General features: G+C 26.7%; 1 protein-coding gene across 1 annotated transcript; it reads right to left on the bottom strand.

Annotated features, from left to right (window-relative positions):
• Positions 1-977: 977 nt before the first annotated feature.
• Positions 978-24,321, bottom strand: LOC145832457 (uncharacterized). Its single transcript, XM_082939772.1, has 24 exons — positions 24,278-24,321; positions 22,428-22,514; positions 21,992-22,107; positions 21,322-21,394; positions 21,193-21,262; positions 20,232-20,348; positions 16,424-16,592; positions 13,314-13,390; positions 12,828-12,972; positions 11,988-12,132; positions 11,133-11,217; positions 10,839-10,970; positions 10,210-10,392; positions 9,527-9,659; positions 8,769-9,064; positions 8,299-8,499; positions 6,925-6,998; positions 6,462-6,551; positions 6,020-6,150; positions 5,198-5,304; positions 2,428-4,967; positions 2,177-2,284; positions 1,771-1,913; positions 978-1,432 (listed from the first exon to the last, which is right to left on the bottom strand). Exons 1-24 carry the CDS (start codon positions 24,319-24,321, stop codon positions 978-980), a joined length of 5,721 nt encoding a protein of 1,906 aa, XP_082795898.1.
• Between the last annotated feature and the right edge of the window lie 1,501 nt (positions 24,322-25,822).

Here is a 25,822-nt window from a genome sequence, read left to right as displayed (position 1 = left end):
AAGTATTTACGTTTTATAGAAAAATTTGATTCCTGTTGATTGGGCAACTGTCATACTAATCTCTTAATAACCTTTTAGTTTAGGTATAAAAATAAACTGCTTTACATGGAAATATGTATCTAAAATTGTTTATAATATCAACAAACAAAAATTGTTACAAATTACGTTTGAAAAAAGGTAAAAGACAATTATGATTGTTTTTCAAATTCTGTAAAGGCAAATTCTATCGGAAAAAGTTTATGTTTATTCTTTATATAAAACTTATTTTGAAGTTTTGAAAAGTCCATTGAATAAAAGTAAAGCACGTCTGTATAAATTTTTTATTAAATAAATTTACAAACTCAAAAATAACAATATGAAAATTTTGGGTGAAAAAGTAGCTTAAATAATGTCAAATGCAATATTCAAAAACATAAATTACAAAAAAATGTTTATTACTTGTTTGAGTTTTACTCTAGACAAAATATTTAACTTAATTTTAACAAAGCTTAAAAACAGTAAAAAATAATATATTGTTTGAAATTTTCAAAAACATTATAGAGTATTAGTTTATAAAATAATAAAACAGTGAATGCACAATAAATAATTTCTTTTTACATCGTTGCTAAATCAATTTAAAATTAATGTTGTTACAAGTGTTAATTTTTTAACCAAAATTTAAGTTTAAGGTAAAATATTTTAAAATAATTTGATGAAAACGTAAGCAACTTTTAACAGCATATTTCGACTCACCAAAATAATGTTTCAAATATTCTAAATAAAAAGTAAACAAATGAAAGAAAAAAACTATTAATCCAAAGTATTTTTAGAATTATACTTAAACAAGCTAGAAATAAAGAACAATATCACAACATCAAAATCATGTTTTTTCTTCTGTTGATTTAAACTCATATATTTTGATACAATATATTTAGTGTTAAACAAAATCCAAAAAAAATCTCAAGTAAAATCAAAACTTAAAGTAAAAGTTATTCTAATTACCACTTTGGCGGGGTAATTTTGGAGAAAGTTTTCGATTTGCTCTGTTGCTGTCCGAACAGCCTGGGAGTTACAAAGTTGCTGTAGTATTTCCCCTCCTTGGGCTGAGGAGAAACCACCCTCGGCAGGGTGCTGGAGTACTCTTTAGGAGGAGAAAGGAACTTTGAAGAGGAACTTTCCTGAGGAGTTTCGGAGTTGTTTGAACTGCTTGAAGAGGAGGAAACGCTTCTGACTGATTCCGTTTTGCTTACGGGAACATCTGAACTTTTGTTTTCTGTTTTATTCTCTGAAGTTTTGTATTTTTTGTTTTCGGTTAAGATATTTTTATCGCTAGTTGGCGTGCTGGGTGATATGAGGTGACCTGCTGCGATTCTCCTCAGTTCTTCTTCGCTCAGCTCCTCCGAAGACGTAGACTCTTGTTTGGGCAGATTCGTTTTCTTTGTTTCCAAGTTGCCTATTTGAATGAGTATGTTGATATTATTAAAAAGATTAAAAAGACAGTTATAATGTAACACCCAATTTACATTTTAAAAACTGAACTATTTTTTGTCTGATTAATATCCATTTTTTGTACTACATAACGTTGATATACTTATCTAATAGATAATAAAAATAAACAACAAGATTTATATATATTAAAATCATTTGATAAGGTCTACAAACTTCTAGATAACATAATTGTTTTGAAGTTTTTCTCTTAATTCATTTTAAACATAATCCATCAACACTGAATAATCTGGTATAAAAAGTTTTGTCCTGTTCAAATAAAGAAAAACTGTTTAGAAAACTAACTCGGTCTAGGTAACGTAGCAGCTCTCATGTAATCAATATTTTTCTTTGTAGCTTCACCTTTACTAATACTAGTAGAAAGCTGAGTGGCGTGGAAACCTGAACTTTCTATACTTTTCTGCAACTCAGATAACCTTGATCCGTATCTGTAGATAATACTTAGTATTAGTTCAAGTTTAGATGTGAACAACATGAACTAAGAATTTATGAGACGTCAAGCTTACATATCTTGTGATCGTTCCATAACTTAAGTTGAGTAAAACCATACAAATGTTTTAAATACCTCAAAGACTTAATGATTTTTTCTCAGAACGAAGTAAAATAACTAAAATAGATTGAATATTGCTAATATAGTACTGCATCTAAAAGAGTTCGTAAGCAAGTTCAAAACGAAGGAAATATTATTTACCTTGGTGAGTTTTCTTCTCTTATTGATTCAGTTGATTTCTTCATCTCAACACTGCTAATCTGATCCATCTGCAAACTCCTGTTGAGCTTGTGTAGTAAACTTCCGTACCTAATTGTATATAAATACATACTCAACAGCTTTAGATAGTTTTCAAACTGTTTTGGGATATATAAAAAAAGAACTATTATAAAAGCCAAAGCTTTATCTACTATATGAAAAAAATTAAATAATTTTTCGATAAATTCCCCTACCTCTTGCCACTTGTAGCGCCCTTCACTTCCTTCTTCTCTTGATAATCCTGATAATTTCTCGTTGTTGTCGGCTCCCTGCTCACAATTATCTCATCCCTCTTCTTCACGCTCTTCAAGTTGGCTGTGATCTCTTGCAAATTGATTTGCTCCTCAGAGTACTTCTTTTCAATTGAATTTGTTGTCTGTTCTACCTTTAACGTCTCTTCGACTTCTTTTGTTTCTTTTTTGCTTTCAATTTCTACTTTTACGTCATCTAGAACTTTTGCGGGGACTTCCGGCGAAGATACGTTCAAGCTGCTCATCGAGCTGATTTCCGGAGATTCAGCAGATTTAAACTTAAATTTGTCGTCATTAAAAGTTATTTTCTCATTTGTCACACTTATTTCTTCAACTCCCTCCGGTAATTCAGGCATAGGCTGGGGAATACTGAGATCAATAGAATCCTGATCGCTCAAAACGCTTTGGGGCGGAGTGGGGAAATTTTTATCCGCTTGGGTGAGCTGCTGCTTTACAGGGTACTCCACAGAATCCCTCAAATCGTTCCTGGCGAACATCTCCACCAACGATTGCGTGTTCCTCGTTGGGAACTCATCTGCTGAACTTGAAGATGAGGACGATGACGAAGTATCTGCTAGTTCGCTTATTTTGAGCGGTAAAGCGAGCTTCTTTTTTATTGAATCCGTTTCTGTTTGTGTTGCAGTATCAGCGTCTTTTTCTGTATTAGATGTTTCAGTTGTTTTTTCCATGGCTTCCGAACGAGATTTTTCCGGCACAGACAAGTTGGAGTTGTTTCTCGATTCGTTTTTGACTTTAGTTACTCGGCTTTTAATTTCCTCAACTTTTTTTGAAGTTGTATCTTCATCATAACTCAGAGACACCATGGTTTTTACTTTCACTTCAACAGCATCTTGATGATGTAGTTTAGGTTTTTCACTACTGTCTGTTTCTGCTACTTTGTTATTACTCACATATGTATTTTCATCAATCTTTTTACTTTTATCGGAAAAGTTGTCAAGTAGGCTTTCCGTATCACTCACTACTTCATCGCTAACATTTTCGAGAGAGTCTTGGAGTATTTCTTCAGGTATTTCAATCTTCTTCAAAGGTTTCAAAAGGTCATCTTCCACTGGAAGCACTTTCTTTAAAACCTTATTTTGATCCTCTGCTGATACTTCTGGTGAACTTTCTCGAAACTCTTCTTTAGTTTTTGGTTGTTCATTTTGTACTTCTTCTGTCAAAATTGTCTCTTCTAAAGCAGGGGGTTCCGGCATATCTTCTACAACTGCATCATCCACAGATGAATGGCTCACAAGATCAGCCGGAGGTGGTGGAAGATCTTCGTCTTCACTGCTTGAAGAATCATCTTCTTTTACACCTTTTTTAGGTTCTTCTACGGGAGCTGGGGTAGAAGGTTCATCGTATATGACGTCATCATTTGGAACAGACTTAACTTGATCTTCTGCTTTGCTTTTTTCTTCCTCTTTTTGCGAATTTTTCATGTAAGCAGGAGTAGAAGGTGTATCGTAAACAACGTCTTCAACGAAAGATGAAGAGTTTGACAAGTTTTTGGAATTATTGTTGTTGGCGGATGATTCAGCTGCGGAACTGGAGTTTTCCATGCTTGATCTGCTTGCGCTCTTCTTTATCGTGTACATGTCCTTTTCGATTTCCTTCAACAGGTTGTACACTTGGTTCTTTTCCGCAATCAGCTCTTTTTCTTCTGTTTTTATTTCAACTGCTGTCTCTTTGACTTCTTCGACTTGCCTAGTTGAATCACTGACTTTATCTGCTTCAACCTCTTTATCATTAGTTGTTTTCTCTTCTAATTTTTCATCAACAGAAAAATCACTACTGCTGTCTTTTATAGTTTCATCATTGTTACCAGCAGTAGTATCGGAAATGTTTTTGTCAACTTCTTTTGATTTGTCTACTTGTATAGTTTCTTCTTCATTAGAGTCACCTGCCGCTGGTGGTGGCAGCAAATTTTTACTTACTTCATCAGCTGTTTCCTCTTTCAAATCTTCACCTGCAACCACTTCATTATCTTTTTCCACTACATCTTCTGTTACCGTTTGTTCGATGGATTTTAATACTGCTTCCTGCTCTCCACTTTCTACTTTTTTACTATCTTCTTCATCTTTCGCCGATTCCTTTTCACCTTTGCTCACTTCTTCTGCCACCACAACTTCTTCCTCGCCTTCAGAAGCTGAGTGCCCTTCCACGTGCCTGACGTAACTCGGCTCGATTGTGACGTCATCATGTTCAGCTTCTGTGACGTCATCAGATTTTTCAACTTTCTCTGAAGCTTCAACTGCATCCTCAGATTCCTTACTTTCTTTTACTTTTACACTCTCTTTTTTCTCAGCAACTTCTTCTACGTCATCACCGCTTTCTTCACTCCCACTCTCTGAAGAAGTTTCTCCGTCGATTTGTATTTTGGTGACAACCTTTACCACCACTTCTCCGTTTTCGTCTTCTTCTTCGGCGACCACTTTGGTTTCAACCTGGATTCCTTCCTCTGGTAGTGTGACAGTTGACACCTGCAGGATTGAAAATTAACAGAAATAAATTTGAAGAAAAATTAGTTTATATAAATTATGTTATTTTTATAAATTAAATTTTTTAATTTGCTTTACAAACCTTGCTAATAGTTTAATTTTTTGAGCTCTACCGATATAAACCAAAATTTTAAAGTTGTAATATAAGTATGAACTTTCTTAGTAAATGTTGAAAATTTAGTTTTTTAAGTAGTAGCAAAATAGTTTCTTACTTTAGGGTCAACTTTCACATTGGGGACTTTTGGAGGAACCGGTGCTTTCCCTTTTTTACGGCTTCCATCGCTCGACGCTGAAATCTTTGCTTTATCTCGAGAACCTCCTGAATAATAATACTTGTTTTTTTTTTTAATATTTTAATTTTTTGGTAAATGTTATAACATGTATAGTCCGAGCTTAATTAATAAAATAGTTTGTACAACAGATGGAAAACAATTGTTTTAAAATTAAAGCTTTTTAGTTTTTTGTACTATTAACTTTTCATATAAAAACTATTTATTGTAATACTAGTGTTTATAAGTCGTGCAGCATAAACAACAGTTGACCTATAAAAAATTTCACCTTATTGCTCTAAGTCAGGGTTTCCCAAAGTGGGCAATAAGCTGCAAAGATGCTACAGGTAGCCATGAGCAAACAGTTTAATATTTATACTAGATATTTTAACGTCTACGGTGAAAAGCAAAAAAAAGACTTTAAGCGTACTTTAGGGTAGTAGTAAAACTTGTACTAGATTTTCTAGAGTTGGTGGTAAAGAGCAAAAAATATAAAGGTCTTAGGCTTTTTTAACTTTAGCTGCTTTTTGAGAGAGTGGCCGATAGCTTTTTAAATTTCTTCAAAGGGGCCTTTATAAACAAAAGTTTAAAAAGCACTAGGTTGAAGAAATAATACTCGAAATTGAAAAATAAATATAATAGTTTAAGTAAGCAATGTGCAATCGGCAGTCTTTATAAGCAGTGAAAAATTTATTCACAGTTAAACTTTAGAAGTTTAAGCATTAAAGAATAAACGAAGTAATAAACAAGTTTTATTACACCTACCAGCAGTTTTTCTTGGTAAAGTATCTCCGTCGGCAAGATCAAGATCGCCATCTAGCGAATAAAATTTCGGCTGATTTCCGAAATCGTAACTCTTCTGTTCCTTTGGCTTTCTTTTCATCTTTCCGAAGAACCTGAATGGTGATATCAAATCGTAACAGCTTATTGATTTTCAATATATATTAACAATTTTTATATCAATTTTGTCTTTTAATAAATCTTGGCGAGAAAGTTAGGGTATATGATGATAAATTTTGAGAATTTTGTTTCTTATGTTTATAATAGTGTTGAAGAAGGTTCTATAATGACTAACAAAATACTTGACATTAGTTAAAACGAGTAATTTACTCAAGATTAGAAAAGCATTGTGATATTCTTTTTATGATTGAATTATACTTGAAACTACAACACGGGGATATAAAAAAAACACTGTTAAAAATCATACCTGGATATCTTTTTCATAGGTCGGAACTTTTTCTTCTTTTTATTCGATGTTTCTTTGTTGCCATCAATATCATTAATACTATAGCTTCTCCTAGTGATCAAAAAAATTAAAATATTTATTGGAACAGTTTAAATGTTATTGAAACAAACTTTAGGTACATATGAATTTTTATTTTTTTTATTTTAAGTTTAAATTCTAGATCAAAAAATTAGTTTTAATCCATAAATACTTAAAAGTTTTGTTAAATGATATAAATTCCACCATATAAATTTTGTTAATACAAATTATTTGAGTTACTTTATTTTTTTTAGATACGACTAAAAATAGACTGTTTGTATTGTATAAAATTTTTTACGAAAAGATTAAGCACCTAAATTTACTAGACTTTGTTAATCAGTTTTCCTAATTAAGAAATATAAGTATTCACTAAGGTATTCTGTAAAACAATTTAATCATGAAGTACCTTGTAGATGTTCTCTTTAGTGAGAAGAACTTTGAAGAGGATCTTTTTATGGATCCACCTTCGTCTGAAGAATCCTGAAAATTCGCAAAAAAAAAAAATTTTTTACAAAAATTAAAAAATGTTAAAAAATCTGATTAAATTTAAGTATAGATTTTTATGTAAATTAATATAAATAAAAACTACACATTTACTGAATTAAAAAAAAGGCTTGCGACAGTTAAACTACGATTTAAATAAAGATAAAGTGCTTCTAAAATTTTTTCAAAAGTTTAACAACTGTAACTGATCACATAAAATTTGTAGTTCAGAAGTATATTTAAGTATAAATGCTTTCAAGTATAAGGTGTAACCAACTTTAAGTATAAAAGTATCTTTATAAAAAGTTTATTTTTAGAGTGTTCATGCCAAACTAAAACTTCTATAAACTACAAAATAAAATTGACTGAGTAGAAGTTGTTACTTTGGTGAAAAACATAAAACTAATATTTCAAATCAAACCAACTTAAATATTTTCGTGCATATCAAATAAGCAATGTGAATATGATAAAATAAAGATTTTGGAAACAAAAAATTAAAGTAAAAGGGGTACTGAACTTACTTTTGTTCTTGCTAAACTCATCTAAATATAAAAAATTAATTTAGGGTTTTGTTTTATTACACGTTAAATATGTTAGTATACTAAAGATTTTAATACAAAAAACTATATTTGAGTTTCAATAACATCAAATATATAAGTTGCCTAGACAAAGTTGAAACTACGGATTGTTAGTGCTAAACATTTAAAAGTACTAGACAATATAAAAATGAACGTATAGCAAAAAAATGAAGTAACTTACAAAATAAAACTTTTCGAACTGTAAATATAAAAGAAAAAGTTTAAATTGTCTACATATATAATTAAGGCAAATACGTATAAGTAAAAGTAGAAGAGTTTTAGTTGTTGTTTTCGTCAGATACAAGATTTTCCGTCGATAAAACCTACACAACGCTTCGTTTGCTCGTAAACTCGTTGTATTTAAAAAATTTTGTTAAATAAGTTTTGTATAAAAATTCAATTAGTTGCGCCTACTTGGTTGTGCAAAAAAAAAATTAAAGAGAAAAAAACTTCAAAACATAACTACAACCTGTACGTACTAAATAAAGCAGTAAAAAACAAGTTTATCCAAAAAACTAAAAAAATTTACAACAACTTAAAAATACATAAAACACTATTTACTTTAAACACAATAAAAATACTAGCTTAAAACTATTTATAAGCAAAAATTAAACAGTTAATTACAACCCAAACGAATTTCATAATGCTTAATACTTAGTAAATGAGTAGTAATTTAAAAATTTAATTAAGTACACCAAATAGAACTTAATATGTCAAACCTCATAATCATTGTCCCACGTCATCACGGTGTTCCTCTGCATCGTGTTCGGATTGCTGACGTCATAATCAAGGGGGGTTTTCCCAGGTTTGAAAGTCGATGTCCTGTCCTCAATGGCTGATATATTTCTCTCCTTGGAACGCATCTTAACTGGTTTCAATTCGGCAGCCTTTCCTGATTTGTTTTTGTTTTCTTCTTGAGTCTGTTAGATTGATATATTGCGCTAAATTTCTTTTACTTAAAGTAAGGTTAAAACTTATAAAAAAAACTTATAATGAAGCTTGTTTGTTTTTGTTTACTAGTTTTATAACCAAAAAAAAAATTGCTTGTAGATGACAAAGTAATTACTATTAATTTTTTTTAAACCCTAAATAACAAAAAAAAAACTTGGTCTACCATTAAGATAAAAACGTTAAAAAATATTAAAAATTCCTTTTAAAAAATTTTCATATTGTCACACAAAATATATACCTCGTTAACATCTTCATAATTTTTATCTTTTCTGTTGTCTTCCTCTACAACCCCAACGTCATCTGAACCGCTATTACTATTTGATTCGCTGTCAACAGATTTAGATCTGCCCACCTTCAATTCATTTTCTTTCAAGCTCTCTTGCGCCGCACTGACCACGATCTCAGGTAGTTTCCCAGAAGGAAGAAGATCGAGATCAGATGAGAATTTGTAGAAGGATATTGGAGGTTCATCCACCGAAGGGTTGTTCCAAGATGTGGAGAAGACCTGGTGAACGTCGTTAAAACGAGGTAATCCTGCAAAAAATAAAATTACTAACAATAAAATAAGTAAGTCTATAAATGTAATGAAATTATCAATACAACATTCATTGTAACGAGGTAATCCTGTGAAAACAAAAGACTATCAACAAAGTTGGTCAGTTAATGTAATGATATTATCAATACAATAATCATTGTAACGATATAATCCTGTGAACAATGTAAGATTAAATTAATGTAGTTTATCTTATTTATTAGATTGTTTGATGAATAATAAAGCACTTATTAGACTACAAATAAAAGTTTAAGATCCATACAAAATTTTAAATTAAACATAGAATAGCAGCTATACAAAGCAAAGTTTATTGTTATAAACTTTGAAAAAATCAAGATTGAAAACATTTTTTTACCTTTTTAAAATTTCGATAATCAACAATTTGCTTGTACTTTAAAAATACTTGAAACCTGTTTTTTAAACACTAGTTTAATGAAACAAACCAGGCACTAAGTTTTGGAAATGTCCCACAGGCATGACGAGCATCATCTTTTTATCAGACAGCAACCTGCAGTATCCGAATATAAATTGGGAAAACTTCCAAGCTTGCTCTCTGTCCATTTCAAGTATCAGCGGCTGCGAGAAAAAAAAATATTTAGGGTTTTTTATAGTTTTATAACAATGATATACTCTGTTAGATAAAATAAGAAATATTTTACGATCATAAAACAAACTCGTAAGAGAAAAAAAAAAACAGTCCAGTAAAAGTAACAAATTAACAAAATTTTCTTTAAAAAATTATGAATATTGATTAAGTTCAAATGTAGGTCAATATTTATTTTAATTAAAAGTTTCAGAAAATAGTTTTGGAAAGTATAGTTGTTGTTAAGTATATAAATTTGTTAAACTTGTCCACAATTTTTAACAATTGAGATACTTCATTAAATTATACTTAGAAATAATTGACTTAACTTTCCTTTTAAAATATGTTGTGCTTTGAAGATAATAGGGTATTATAGAACGACGTAATTAATTTTAAGATAAGTATAAAACGTTAAGAAAAATTTTATTTGAAATATAATTATCACAAATAGATTTTAAAAAATAAAGCTGAATGTTTAAATATTTGTACGTTATGTTTTTACAAAATTTTCATAAAATAGAATTTTTTAAACAGTAAACTCACTGCAATTCCCTCCATCTCGACTTTTATGTTCATTTTATTTTCACTGTTAGGTGGCGCCACATCCACGGTGATAATTTTGTCAAATTTTGAAAACTTTTTGATCACCTGAGTCTTGGGGCTTATCAGCTGACTCAACCCGTAGTGGCGACTCACCACTATTGTGACGTAATAAGTTGACTTTGACTGCAAATATAAAGTAATATCTTATTTAGCTGCTTACAATTAAAGAAATGTTGTGAAGCGTTTAACACTTTGTGAATTGAAAAGTAAGGACTGAAAACTTTAAGATTAAAAAAAAAGTAAATTCTTTACTTTTTATAATGATGTTTTTTTCAGTACCAATCTTTAAAGTGGTTGATGTTAACTATTTCATTTTAATAATAAACTACTGTTTTAGTCCAAAAAGTGAGACTTGTATATTTTAATATAACGCTTTAAACTCAGTAAAAAACTTAATGCATTTGACAGTTTAAACTTTAAAAAATGTTTAGGCTTAAAAACTAAGTCTATACTTTTTTACACATATTAAACAAGTTTGAAAATTTTTAAGCTGTAAAAACAAACTGTATACTTTAGGTTTGTTACGGTTGTTAAAAACTTAAGATCCAAAATGGTTTTAAATAACCAACCTGAATAACAGAGTCAAAACAGCTCCCTCCTAAATGGATGCAGTGAGCCACCACTTTTAAATAATTCATTTTTAACCTCATCAACTTGTCTTCTAACGAAGCCGGATTTTCAAATAATTCGTCCATCACTGCCTGATAATAAATATTTAACTTTTGAAAATAACTAATTTTTAGTTTTGTAAGTTGATGCGTTTTCAAAATTGTTTATTTGTTTTTATTTCAGACACAAAATGTTGAGCTTAGGACTTTGGTAGCAAACGTAGTTCAAATACATTAACAAAAAACAGAACCTACTTTAGACTTTTTGCTGAGGTTTTTTCTCAATGTTTGCATGTCAGTTGTTGAGTGAGGCATAAAAGTCACATCTGATGAGTTTTGCCTGTAAAATATGTGATAAACTAAAACAAGTTGGTACAAATAATCACGTTTAAGTAAAGTTCTGTCATTTTATAACAAAACGTATATAGTACACTTGGATGAAGATTTAGTAATGTTCAGCTGAAATAATTTCTTTGAACAAGTACTGTTTTCAAGTTATGAAAAAATTATTTATTATGTTAGACAACAACATACAAATTTATGAAATGATAACTTCTTTGCTAATAAAGTTTTGTGGTAGCTAGACAATAGTTTAAAGACAATATTGATGTCGTTCACAGCTAATAATTATTATGGTTTTCAGATCAATAATGATGATTTTCAAAGGCACGTAGCAAAAAATCGTCATGCATAAAAAAGAAAAATCAATAAGAGAAGACTGTAATGCAATTTTGATTCTAAGCATTTATAAACAAACTATGAGATTAAAAGACATATATATATACATATAGACATAAAAGATAAATAAAGACATTAAAAGATTTTAAAACATATATACAAATTTTTTTAAACCATGTGTAAGGATATTATAAATCTTTTTGGTAATAAAATAAACATACCAAAATTCGTTAAAACTAAAGTAAGTTTTATGATAAATGTTTTCGTCACTAATATTTTCGAATTTAAAGATTATTAGTCAATTAAAAACCTTAAATTTAAAATTATTGAAAATCTACACGTACTCTATGCCTTTAAAAGTAATAATTATTCTTTAGGCAAAAAAGTTTAAAAAAACATGTGTTACATACTAATTTTAACCAACAAACTCACTCAATGAACTTGATGATATTCTTTCTTATTTCAACCAGTTTCTTATTATCATCGCTAACTTGTTCCTGCAAAGACTGTTCCACCAGTTGAATTGACCTCAGGTCTAATAACTGAGACTCGGCAAGCTCCCCTTGAAGCTCAGGGCCTGATATTTGTGTTTAAATATTATTTAGATTAAAATAAACTTGAATCTAATATTCTTTAAAACGATGAATAATTTATTACCATAAAGTTTAAAATAGTATACAAATTTTTTTGTTTTGAATTTTTGTTCACTTTCAACTGTTGGTTGGACTAGTTATGAAAGTTTTGTACAATTAAACTTCAAAAATATCAAAAACAAGTTAAGGTTATTTGATTACTTTCTTTTAAAAACTTGTTAGATGACTTTTATTAAACTTGCGTACGCAATTCTCTAATACATTTTTTTTGAGTAAAAGTACTTCAAAACGTTTAGGGTGTGTTTGAAGCTAGAAGTACTTAAAATGAAATAGATGTTTGACAAGCATTTTGATTTATTAGTTATATGGGTTAGTTTCTCAATATTTCATAACTAAGTTGTTGTAGTTGTTAAATGTTTTACGATCACTTTGTAGCGATAAGTTGAAAATGACATATTGCTTTAATAGAGTAAAAAAGAAAAACAATTTACGGTCACATTTAGCTTTAAAATAAAATTAGAATTTTTTTAGTGGTTATTTTTAGCTACTCTAATATCTGGCAGAAACCTTAAGTAGTTTATCTGTTTAAAAGTTACAGTTTTGAATGTTTTTAATACTTAAAAACTTTAAAGTAAACAAGTGCCAGTTTTCTAAAAGCTTTTTAAATAAAAATACTAACTGTTTATGACATCATGGCAAGTCTGTTTGTACAAATAATCAAAAGACTCAGGACTGTCTTCCGCCATGTCGTAGAAGTCTTTGGGAAGAAAACTTATTCTCAGTTTGCAATAGTGACTTTCATGGTATTTATCTGAAGTTGCTACCTTCGTGAAAAAGTTCATATGTTTATAAGTTCTAGATATAATGTAAAAAAAAAGTTAGAACAAAAGCTACAGAATTCATTTTTCTATTTTAGCATGACTATAGCAATAGTAAAACATCAAAAAGTGCAATTTTTGCTTTATTATTTTGTTTGCCACAAGTTTATTTGAAGAAAATAAAGTTTTGTAAAGATTCAACAACATTTTTAAGTTTATAAAAAACAAAAAATACTTTTAAGTATACTTTTAAGCAACTTATCCAAGTATAGACACTTTCGTGAAACTTAATTTATGTTTAGAACTTTGCTATGTAAAAAAAAAAACTAATACAAATAGTTTCTCACTTCTGCAATAATATCCCACGGTGCTATTATTACGTCATTATCATTTGTCGAAACTTTTCCAAAACTTTTGTCTGCATCTGTAACAATGATTTTTGATTAAAAATTACTTTACACTGAGTATTTTTGAACATAAATGTTTTATCTAAAATCATACTTTAATATATTAACTCTAAAACTAGCTTTCAGGTCGAAATACTTAAAAACATTTTTCCTACTACCTAAATATTATTGTGCTTATTATAATTGCAAGTGTAAAGTTGGTTTACTATAAAAATATCCAATACTAACCATAATTCTTCTAAGAATTTAAGCATTTGAAGTCGAAGTTAATTTTAAACAGTGTACAAAAGACACTCAGTCAAAAATCCAAATATATTTTACGCTATTTTCAAATGTTTTAACAATAATTACTAAATATATATCCTTGGGTTTCATGTACATACAAAAGACTAAAGAAAAAAAAAAGCAAAGTTATTTTAAATTGTGCATTGTAAATATATTTCAAGTTTAACAGTAAAGTATTGAGTACGTAGAAATGCTTTAAACCACATAAATATTTAGAAAGCTTTTTGATATAGTATTGTTTGCTCTATAACGTAAATAAGTTAATCATTTTTTAATAATTAACTTTTATCTCTTTTATTTATGTTTGTTCAAAAATTTAAAAAAGAGATTTGCATCGTAAAATTATTAATAACAAATTTATTTAAAAATTGTTGTATTTTATATCAAAAAAACTTTTAAAACAAGTTAAAACAAAACTCTCTTATTCAAAATGTTTTAAACAGCATAATTAACCATTAAGAATAATCAGCAAATATAGATTAATTCTTTTTGCAAGTATTGATTCATAAACTTAGCTTTCTGATCGAAACAATGTTTATGAAAAATTTAATAAAGTTTTAAAGGAATTTGAGTTAAATAAAAACGGTTTATAAAAAGAGACATTTTGCGTTCGAATCGAGCCTCACAGACAGTTTTATCGATCGTGTAAAAAATCGAAACTTTTAACCACATGAGGACAGCAGAGCAAACTTGTAAACATTCAAATTTTCTACTTGGGAGTTTCTTTGTTCTAAACAATAACAAAAGAAAGGCACTATCATTTTATCATAATCACTAGCATTGTGCTTTTGTGTTGAAATAACTTTCTTATGTAATAAGAATGTACAAAATATTTCTCTGTTTTTTGTTCAGTATTAAAAAAACACTGATAGTTATGTAATAAAGTTTTTTTTAAAGAAATCGATACAAGTTGCACATACTAAAAACAACATAAATAAACGTTTTCAAATGTTGACGATTGATTCTAAAATTGCCTTAGTTATTTTTCACGAGTACTTTTGTCAGTACAGTCACGAAATATGACTATTTGAAACAGAACAACTTGTTTAAACAACGTGCTAGAAATCATTAAAAATATGTGTAGTTGTAGCATAACGCATTTTATATCAAGTTAATTCAACCACTAAAAGTTTTATTATTTTTAATTTAAAACATTCACTACTATTCATACAACTGTTCAAACAACAAAAATTGTTTAAATGCCGATTTTTAAACTCACAATGATTTTGCACTAAATTTTGTTTACCTAAACAGTTTACCGAATAAGTTATTTATAAAAAGAGAGATAAAACTTTAAATATAAACTTTTAAAACATTCATATAACAATGTATAAACGGTCGTCATTAAAAGTTTAGATAAAATAATTATAAAGTTACCTAGACAGTTTATAAAGAAAGGTTTTTTATAGAATCAATATTTTCACAACTACATTTTATAAGCTTTTTATATTGTTGCTCATATTTTGTTTAAAAATTTTTAAAACTAGTTACTTAAAAAGTAAAAGTCATTTTTTTATACTTTTAATTTAATTTGAAAATCTTTAAAATTACCTAGACTTAACATTCTTATAATTTGATTATAACAGTTTAAAGCGATTTATCATAAATCAAGCACAAGAGATTAAAATCACAACTACAAAGTTTTGCTAACTAAAATTACAATTATTATACGGAATTCAATCAAAAACATATCCTAGTGTTAATGTGTTACTACTAATAACAAACCGTTAATAAAGCTCTCCAGACTTTTGCTAAGTTTTCTTGTTTCTGATAAGTTTTAAGCCTTTAACTATGCATTTAATTATTCATTGGATTTCAAGAATATTTACTGTATATTTTTGCAAGTCGCTTTTAAGATAATCAATAAAGTTACAAGCAATACAGCCATATAGGTTTTATTTATGTTCGTAACTTAAAAGCTTTTAAAATCGATCTTTCAAGTAATTTGTAAGTATTATTTATTTATAAACGTTAAGTAACTCAAGAATTACTTATTTTGTTTAAATTTTGTTCTATAAATATTATAATTTAGATGTCTTTTAGTGTTTTCCTAAAAAGAACTTACAAAAAAAACTATGTAAACTTTGTTTTTTATAGAATTTATTGTTCATTTAACCAACTACAAATATTATTTTACTTTTCGTATACTAGTCCTACAATCAGTATGATAACAAAAGATTGTAACTTTATGTTTACTGTATTTTTAAAGTAAACTTAAAACAAGCCTTTAACATTTTATATGTTCAGTAGCTTTGAAATTTAAATTATGTGCAAAATACGTAAAATTTACATTATACGTATACAAAAAAGTCATTTACGCAAACTCTTCTCTATTTGTAGAAAATGTGAATTAAAACAAAACGATTACGTGTGATAAAACCGCGATAAAGAATCAACTAGAAATCCTACTATATAGTATGTTTGATTTAAAAAAGATATAAACCTAACTTATTTTTTAGTAACTGGATTTTTTTACAAAGTTTTTAGTTCAACCATTATCTTAATGCCGCAAAACAAGTACTAGTATATAATTTGTCTATAGTTAAAATGTTAAATAGTTAAGTATTATTTTACTTAAAAGCAGGGTAAAAACTAAATTTATATAGTAAATTTTTGTTTATACATATAATTTAAAACTTTAATTTCTTTATAAAGAAATTAAAAAAATAATATTTAAATTAACTAATTTTGTACTTATAATTAAAAATAATATTTAACGTGAACTGTTATGAACTTCGTTATGACGTCATAATATAAACAATAACCTTTTTGCGACGTCACCATAACCAGTGAGAAGTAGTTAGCGTGAAAGTTCTTCTGATGGCACACGTCATCGAGCAGTTGCGAGGCTGTTGTGACGTCATAGTACACAAATTTCAGCGTTTCGTCACCGAACAAATTGACGACGAACGTTCCTAGTACTTCATCTGACGTCTGGAATAAACAAAAATCTGTTATAAAAAGTGCTAAAATCATGTTTAAAAAATTTTTAGTATGCTTTATTTTGTCGTGTAGTTAGACTTATTATATATTTTTACAAATAATTTGTCTAGAGAAATTTCTAAAATACTATTAATCAAAGACGTTTAAATTACTCGTTGTAACAAAAAGGATGTTTTGTAATTGTGAAATGTACTTTGACGTAGCTGATTTATTATAGTTTTAGACTTAATAATTCATTATTTTCTGAAATTTATTTGTTTCGTTTCAATTCAATTTAGGCTCTAAAAAATAGCTCGTTATAAAAATTAAATTATTTTTTTGCTCTTTTTAAGTGACTTTTGTTTATTTTAGCTTGAAAGTGTTTAATAATTTTCTCACACTATCAAATGTACGTCACTAGTAAATTGATTGACGCTTAAAATTTCGAAACTATACGTCGGTATTTCAACTTAATGTAAAATCTATTAACCAGTATTTACTTTCAACTTTCTGAAAAATATTTTATTAGAGAGACAAAAACGTAAATTGTTTATAAACAAGATTATGAAAAAAAGAAAGCATCTTGGAGAAATACTAGGTCATAAGATATTAGAAAGTTCATTTTAAGAAATAATTTTTAATAATACAAAATGCTTAAAACTGAAGTTGTTTACAAAATTATTAGACAATTTAGACATTAATAAAGTTTACAACTTAAAGTTCATTAACTATTTTTATTTAACCTTTAACAATAAAAAACCACAATAAAACTAATCATGCCTGCTATAAAACAATCTTAAATTTTAACTAGTTCTGCTTTGGTAAGTTCAATGTTTTATAAGCTGATATCTTTACATCAAACAAAAGAAAACATCTCGTTTGTTTGAACAGAGTACAGGTATATCAAATTTCAAAAGGCGGTTTGTAAAAGCAAACTTGTAATGATAATGATTGAATCGTTTAAACTAAATTTACTTTTTGTATTGTTTCGAAACAGCAAAAGTCAGTTTTACTTTAATATTCATCTTAACATTCTTTAACTATTTAAAGGTTACTATATTTAAAATAATAAGAATAAGATCTTCTGAGTAAAAAAAAATAACTTGATAGACTGGTAACTTTTTATTTATTTTGAAATATTCTTTTTTAAAGGTATTTAGTGTTTTTGAATAATCTAACATGTTTGTTTTAAAAGATTTATTAAGCTTTTACAAAAAAAACATTGTTTTAAAAGTAACTTATTATTTACATATGCTACTTATTATATTATTGTAAAAAATTAGATACAATAAAACAATTTAAACGTGAAAAAAATTTGAACTGTTCATTATTTGTAATAACATATCACTATTAAATTTCTAACATGTAATTTGAACTATCAATTTCAAAATTCATGCACCAAGACCGTTTTGCTGTGAATAGAAGCAAAAACAAACAAATTGTTTTCGACTTATCAGTATTTGAAATACATTCTCACAAATATATGATAAACTCAAGGCCACGGAATAGTTCAAAACATCTTGGCAAATAAAATTGACAAAACTTTATTTGCACAGATACGTAGTAAATCAACAAGTACTTTTACGAAATAAAGCTTTGACTTAAGACTTATTTTTAGTAAAAAAAGTTTAAATCTAAGCACATGTTGTTTTAAGTAAAGATATAAAAATAATTAAAAATGTATTTAAATTTTTTCAACTAAGACAAACTACTTTACTAAAATTTTAAACTAGTTTAGTTTATCGTCAAGGTATGATTAAATCAAATATGTAAATTCATCAGAAATTATCTTGGATTTTTTCTAAAAATTGACCTGAAATTAATACTATAAAATTAATTACACGTGCTGTCAAACTTTTGAATAACTAAAAAAAGATTCTAATTATAAGAAATACATGTTTACGTGCAGTTTTATGTATTTATTTACTGCAATAATAATAATAAAAAGCTTGAATTCTTTGTACAATCGTGCTGTATGCGTTGATTATTTATTAACTAGTAAATTATTACACATCATATACTTTCAAGTATGTATTAGTGACGCATATATATTGTTTACAGAAAGGCTTTTGCAAATAAATGAAAATTTAAAGTTTAAAAAAATCCTTTTTAAACAATTAAAACTTTTTTCTTGAAAGACAAAAACATTAACTTTTTATCATTTTTTTAAGTTTGATTTATTAAATTACTTTAAAATTTTTATATGAACTAACTTTATTTACTTAAAGTTAAACATTTTAAATGAGATAAGACATCAGCATATGTACTAAATTAAAGCATCAGTAATATTATTGATATTTTGTTGTATGTAACTTAATGTTTTACGTGAAAAAAAAAACTAACTTAAAAATTTAGTTTTTACTTTTCTATTTAAAAAAAGAACTTGTAAGCTAAAACTTGGAACTTTATTATTTATGTATTGCTAAACACTTTGACGATTTAAAAATTATAACTAAAAGCAAGTTTTTTTATCCGAAAAAATACAACAATAAAGTTATATTTCCTTAAAAAGTATAGTTATTGAAAGTACTATATTATTGTTGAAAAATATAACATTAATAAAAATCTGTTTTTTTCATGTGTACCAAAGATAATGTTTCGAATATATATCTGAAACAATTGGTTTTTTAACTTATTGTAAAGATTTTGAAACACCTTACTGTTTAATTGCCATACTATTTTACTTGTGCTTTATTTAAAAATATAATCAACACCGAATACTATGATTCTAAAATAAAAATTTAATTGTTGTTAATACTATATTTCGCTCTAAATATTAGAAAAAAAGTGTTGTTTTACAATAATTTAATACAAATCTTTTTAAAATTAAGTTTTATTAAACTCTGAAGGTTAAAAAAACAAAGTAGTAGTTTTTCATACAAAGTTGTCATTAACTTGAATTAATTATTTAAACAAATATCGAAAATCAATTTTTTGACTTTGCAAGCTAGCTTCAAGCTTTGTGTAAAATGCAGAGTTAGCAAAATCTTAACATTTTGTTAAAAGCTTTAATATATAAAGATAACTTAAAAAACTTAAACTAACTTAAAAGAGTCCATGCTTAACAAAAAAGTAATACTATGTACTATATTTAAAAAAAATTAATAAAAAGAAAATCTATTTGGTTTTATATTTAATTTACAAAAGAAAACTAAAGCAAACAGTGCTTAAATCTAATTGAAAGACTTGAACTAAGTAAATTCAAAACTTTTGCTAAATTGAACTATTCTATATCAACTAAGGTCGTGAGAAAAACACAAGGCGTCGGTACAACAAACAAACGACCATTAATGATGTTCAATAAGTTACTTATACAGTTCAACTTAGCTATATGAACTGTTTCATTCGTAACAATTGTTTAATTAAAAAATAAAAATAAAAGAAACATAATCAAAAAATAAAAAATAAAATATAAAAACAACTTAAATAAATTAAAACAAAACTACTTCTAAACTTAATAGTATAACAACTATACTGAATACTCTTATAAACAAAAAGGTTAATATTATCAACTCAATAAGTTCATTTGTCACTTTTCAAAGATAAATAATAATACTGCTTTTTTGTTAATCTTAAATATTTATTACTTATTTTAAACTAATGATTTTTTTTTAATTTTTATTTGTTTAATTAATAATGTCAAATTCTTACTTCGTCATCAGGGGTGGGCATCTTAGGTGCGATTCTCTTTTTAGGTTTTTCCCCTAATATGTTAGGCAAACTTGCAGACGTTGATTGTACTAGTCCTCCGTTTTGTTGAGGAGGAGTCTTTAGTAAATTATAAGTGAAAAATCTAAATAAAAAATAATTTAAATAATGAGTAAAAAGATGTAGTTTTAATCAATTAAATACAGGTAATGCAAAGATGTTACGTTTTGCTTATTTGCATAGTTTACGTTTTCAGGGAACATATTAATTTAATAAAAATACTTATTCTTGTACTATAATTAAAAAAAAAAGGAATATTGTCTGTTTTTACTCTTTATTTAAAAAGCTAAAAGCATACCATAAAAAAAATATGTTAAAGAATATATGCTGGTACAAAAACTAGAAACTTTTGAATAAAAATCATTAAAACAACTTTAAACCAGTTATAGTTTTACTTTAATTTTTAACAAATAAAATACAAAAAAACATATTTTCTAATAAAAAGCTAAAAAAAATTTGCAAAACAAACCAACAGCACTTAAATGCAAAATATTAACAGTGATTTAACACAGCAGCCCAAGTTAAACTTTAAACCAGTCTTTTTATAAACAAACAAAAATGCCATTGTGCTGGTATGTGTTTTTGTTTACTCTTAACTTTTACTACCCCTCTTTGTTGCATTGTGATTATTTATTGTTGAATTTTTAAATTCAAAAAATATTCTTTTGTTTAAAACACACTTGGTTTGTATAATTTGAAATAGTTATATAAATTTTGTAAATTTAAAACAACGTAACTAAATTCCAAAGTAAAACTACTTAAATGAGAATTTACGACATTTTATTCTACTTTTAATTGAACCAATTCAAATTTTATAAAAAAGTTTTGACTATACAAAAAAGCTTCGAAATTAATATCTAGAATTTTAATTGAAAAACTGTATATTTTTGATACAAAAGCTTACTCTGTTCTCCTGTACATTTTCCGTGTTTGTAGCAGGTGTCTTTTTTCTCCAAAACTTCGGAAAGACAAACCTAAAAACAAAAAAAAAGTACTAAACTATTTGATGCTTTTACAATCTACAGCAACAAACCATTTTTTCGTAGTTTTTGGTTTTGTAGATTCTTTCATCTGAATACTTTGTTGTTTTTCCTTTTTTGTTGTCCCTAAAAAACAAAAAAAATGTTTACTTTTGTATTCTTTTAAGTGAAAAAGAATTGTATAATTAAAAACAATAAATAAGTTTAACTAAAAAAAAATGCATTATTTTCAAAAAAAAAGGAGTTTAAAAAATTAATACAATAAACTTACATACACAAAATTATAACACTTGTAATACTTATAGAACAAAATTTACAATTATGTTACTATATTGGTAGCAATACCACTTAGCTTAAAAAAAAGGTCTAGTTTAGTATAAAAATTACAGTTATGACACTAAAAGTAGTAACAAACTATATGTTTTGATTTTTAGAAAACAAATAAAGAGATCTCAACTACTCGAGGAGAAATAATGAATTTATTTTATTCAAGACTTTATTTTACAAACTAAGTTTCGGTCAAAGACCTCGTCAGTGCTTAAATAAATTTTATTCAATATATTTTAACGAGTAATAAAAAAACTAATCGACTAAAACTACCGTTAAAAGTATAAACAAAATTGTTTGTTTTTAGAAAAAGAGGTTTTAATATTAAAAATGATAAAAACAGTTCTATTTTTATAAAAAAGGAACAGTTTTCCTATTAAAAACGTCAAAACTTACCAATATATAGTTGTGTATTATTGCCTGCTAACTTTAACGTTGGTACGGCGCAGTGTTCGTAACTTTTTAGTTTCTTATCTGGGGGTTTTACCCAAGTCACTTGTCTTTTGACTTGACTGCGTAAACATAAACTTGATTTAAGGTAAGTAAGCGGTAATAACGTCACATATGTAGTTTATATTGGTATTTACTGAAATTTAAACAAAAATTAAACTGTTAAATACATAAATTTTATTATTAGAAAATTAAGTTTTAAAAGCTTAAAACTGTTTAATCGTACTGCCTACATTTAGACATTTAAATGTTATTGATCAAAAGTTTAGAAAGTTTGTTTTACTTTTTGAATCTTTGAAATTTTTACCAAAATAAGGTTTACAAATTTACACCTCACAGCGTAAGGAGTTTTAAGTCAGGTATATTTGACAGTAATACAAACTTTAGATAGTAGACCCTTCCTGTAGGGTGGAGACACATTTGCCAACCGAAAGGTAATACATCTCTGTTGTTTTTTGTTTCTATTCGTCTGAAAAAAAAAAACTTTGATCCTGAAGTGTAAAGAACTATTTTCAAATACTTGTATTACTGCATTGTTTAAAAAGTGAGCAATTGAATCCAGAGTAGTTTTATAAAAAAGTTCAAAACATAAAATATGTTTATTGATACGGAACGACTAATCTCTATTTGATATTTTACTGACCATAAGTTTTTTACAGAACAATATAGTTTTTGACAAGCAAGGTTATTATAAACAGTATGTTAAAAGTTTTAGTTTTTATCTTATAATTTTGCAAAGAACATAATATATTTTAGACTAAAAACATATAAAAGTACGGAAAGAATACTAAACTAGTATAAAGTAAGTTGAACTAAAAGTAGTAAGTTTGCATACAAGTAAAACAAAAGTAAGCTTCTGTGTACATAATTATACAAACAATATATCTATACAAGACTTATTAACTTTTTGACTTGTACAGTAATATTCGATAGTTTTAAGGTTGACCCATGAATAAAAGCTTAATTTTTTAACAATTTTAAAATTTTCATATAACAAAAACAAATATTATACAAACTTTAGATAGATTTTAACAAAATATTGATTTTTTCTACTTTCATTAAAAGTTTAAAACTTCAAAAAAAAGTTTTACTTCTCAAACAATGTATAATTGAGTTTATAATTAAAGTACTTAGCTACACAGTAGTTTCATACTTAAAGACTTTATGATCCTAAAAAAGCTATGCTACCAAAATTTAATACATTATAAAATGATTAAAGTTACAATAAACACTGGCGATAAAAACTTTTTTGAAGTAAAAAGAACATCTTTTTCTTAGTGACACGCGCCAAGCTAATGTATTTTTCATGAGTACTTTCTACATGAACTAAGAAATAAGCTAAATTTATTTTACACTTGTGAAGATAATAAAAGTTATAAAATATTTATATAAAGTAAGCTACTGTAAACAGAAGGACTTTATACTTGTTGTATTTTGATTTTTATTAAAAAAACCTAAACCTCTGTTACATACAAAAACTCAAATTAAGCTTATACTAATTTAGTTGAGTTTATTTGTATAAAAGTTGTTTTTAGATAGAGTGAGACCTTTAAAACGATAAAACAAAGCGTTTATAAATATGCTAGAATTTTACGGCACTTTTCATAAGCACTTTTTTCAACTAAAAAACTCTGTAAATATAAAGAATAAGTAAACTTATTTTACAACTGATTTGTAAATCATTCATGTATGAATATTAATCTACCGCTAAGACAACACACAAGGGAAGTAAAAGTATAAAACAAGTCTAAACAACACATAGCGACCTTGTCAGCTAAATAAAGCACAACTTCTGTGTTTTTATTACACTTCAAACAGCTTAATTAAAGTAAAAATATTCTCTAAAACTACTCTTATAACTTATCATTACAAAAGTTTTTACAAAGTACAAATAATTGTGTAACCTGTAATGATGAACATTAAAAATTGATGTTACTAAGATAACGTTTTTATACTTATTGTTCTTTCTAAACTATATACGAAAATTTCATTTGTCTATACATCTAAGTACCTACAAACAAAAGTATAAACCGTAAAGTTGAACAAGTGTTGTACATTAATAAATAAATTACAGCTTTAAAGCTAAACTGAAACAACACATTTACAAATCCAAGTATACATAAACAACTGAACATTTAATATATACATACAAACATAGAAAAGTATAAAAAACAAATATTTAAAACCTTACATAAAACTTCTTATTTTTAATACATATATGTACGGACTAACCTTGCAAAGTAAGAGTATTGAGAGTTTGAAATTTTACCGTTCATCTTCAAGTTTGTTTGTAGAGAAAACAATGTTTATTTACATTTCACAATTCAGTTTGAAACATTTCTTTTCAACTTGTATTCGTTTCTAAATAATATGCTATCAAACAGCTGTTGAAAAAATCTTTCAGTATAAATTAGAACCAAAAAAAAAAACAGTATTTTAATCCATGTATTTATCTACAACAAAAGTTATTCAAGTCTCGTTATTTACTTGATTAGTGATATTGAGTTAATAAATTTTCTTGATTAATCTTATTAAGATTTAAAATAAAATATGTTTTTTTTTCTAGTGCTTCTTAATACTTAACAAAACATTTAACTAGGGTTACTTACACTTTGCATATAAAGCTCAACAGCTATTTTGGTATTTAGAAATTGGCAAAATACAGTTTTAAAACTAAATATATTTTAGTTTTTTATAATTAATTGTATCCTTATCAACTAGAAAATTACTCAGCTAATGCTTTATAACTGGTATTATCAAACAAATAAAGCAAACTAATGTACAGTATAAACAAATTAAGTAAAATAAAAAGATATGTAAAAAAAAGGTTGTGTGTCACTAAATTACTAATTTTTTTTTGTTGTAACATAACATTTATTGTGATGACTTAAAATGCTGCCTCTTACTTTTGTTAATTTTTAGAAAGAAAAAGCATTTATGTTTATTCTAATAGTTGCTTTTTTAAGTAGTTATACCAGTTCTAAATTTTTTAACGCTTAACATTTTTGTGTTAGAAATTAATTTTACAAGTCGTTTTTAAATAAGTTTATAAATGTAATATTTAAGTTGTTTAAATCAGTCTAAAGTAAAACTCTAAAGCTGAACATAAACTTCTACAAAACCAGCAAGTTAATCTTATCTGCAAATCTTTAAAATCCGTCTACTATTCTACTTCTTTATCACGAAACTTTTTGCCAAAAGCACTTTTAACAATTGCTAACTAGAAGTAGCTTGTGGAGTTTTTGTATGGAGAAACGCGTTTGACTTACTACACATAAATTATTCTTTACGCTTTTGTGCTGTTGTTTTAAAACTTGACTACTTTTGAGTTGCAACAGAAACTTGCAGGTAAAATAGTTTTTATATCTATCGTTTGAGTAAAAAATTGTGCAAAAATTATTTTTAAATAAAAATTAAAGCTTACGATTAAGGTAAAAATAAATCTTAATAATAGTATAATAAATGTATAACTTAACTATTGATAAAAATAGCTGTGTAATTTTTGAAGATAAGGGTAATCATAAATGTGATTATGTTACAACTAAGAAAGTTTAAGTAAAATGTTTAAACTAATGCTCTTTAGCTTTTTATAATATCTAACCTTACTGTTAATTTGTAATTAGTTACCATTTTAAATCCTACAAAACTTATGTCTGTAATACTTTAAGTACTTAAAATTAATAATAAAAACGATAATAAGTAAGCATTAGATTGTTACCTACTGTACTATTATTATAATTTAGTATAAAAAACAAACATTCAAATAAAATCTAAAAA

Source organism: Thalia democratica, chromosome 3 (assembly GCF_965202585.1).
Source record: "Thalia democratica chromosome 3, ktThaDemo2.hap1.1, whole genome shotgun sequence".
NCBI lineage: Eukaryota > Metazoa > Chordata > Thaliacea > Salpida > Salpidae > Thalia > Thalia democratica.
Note: the sequence above shows the minus strand (reverse complement) of the source record. Positions and strands in the feature narration are given on the sequence as shown.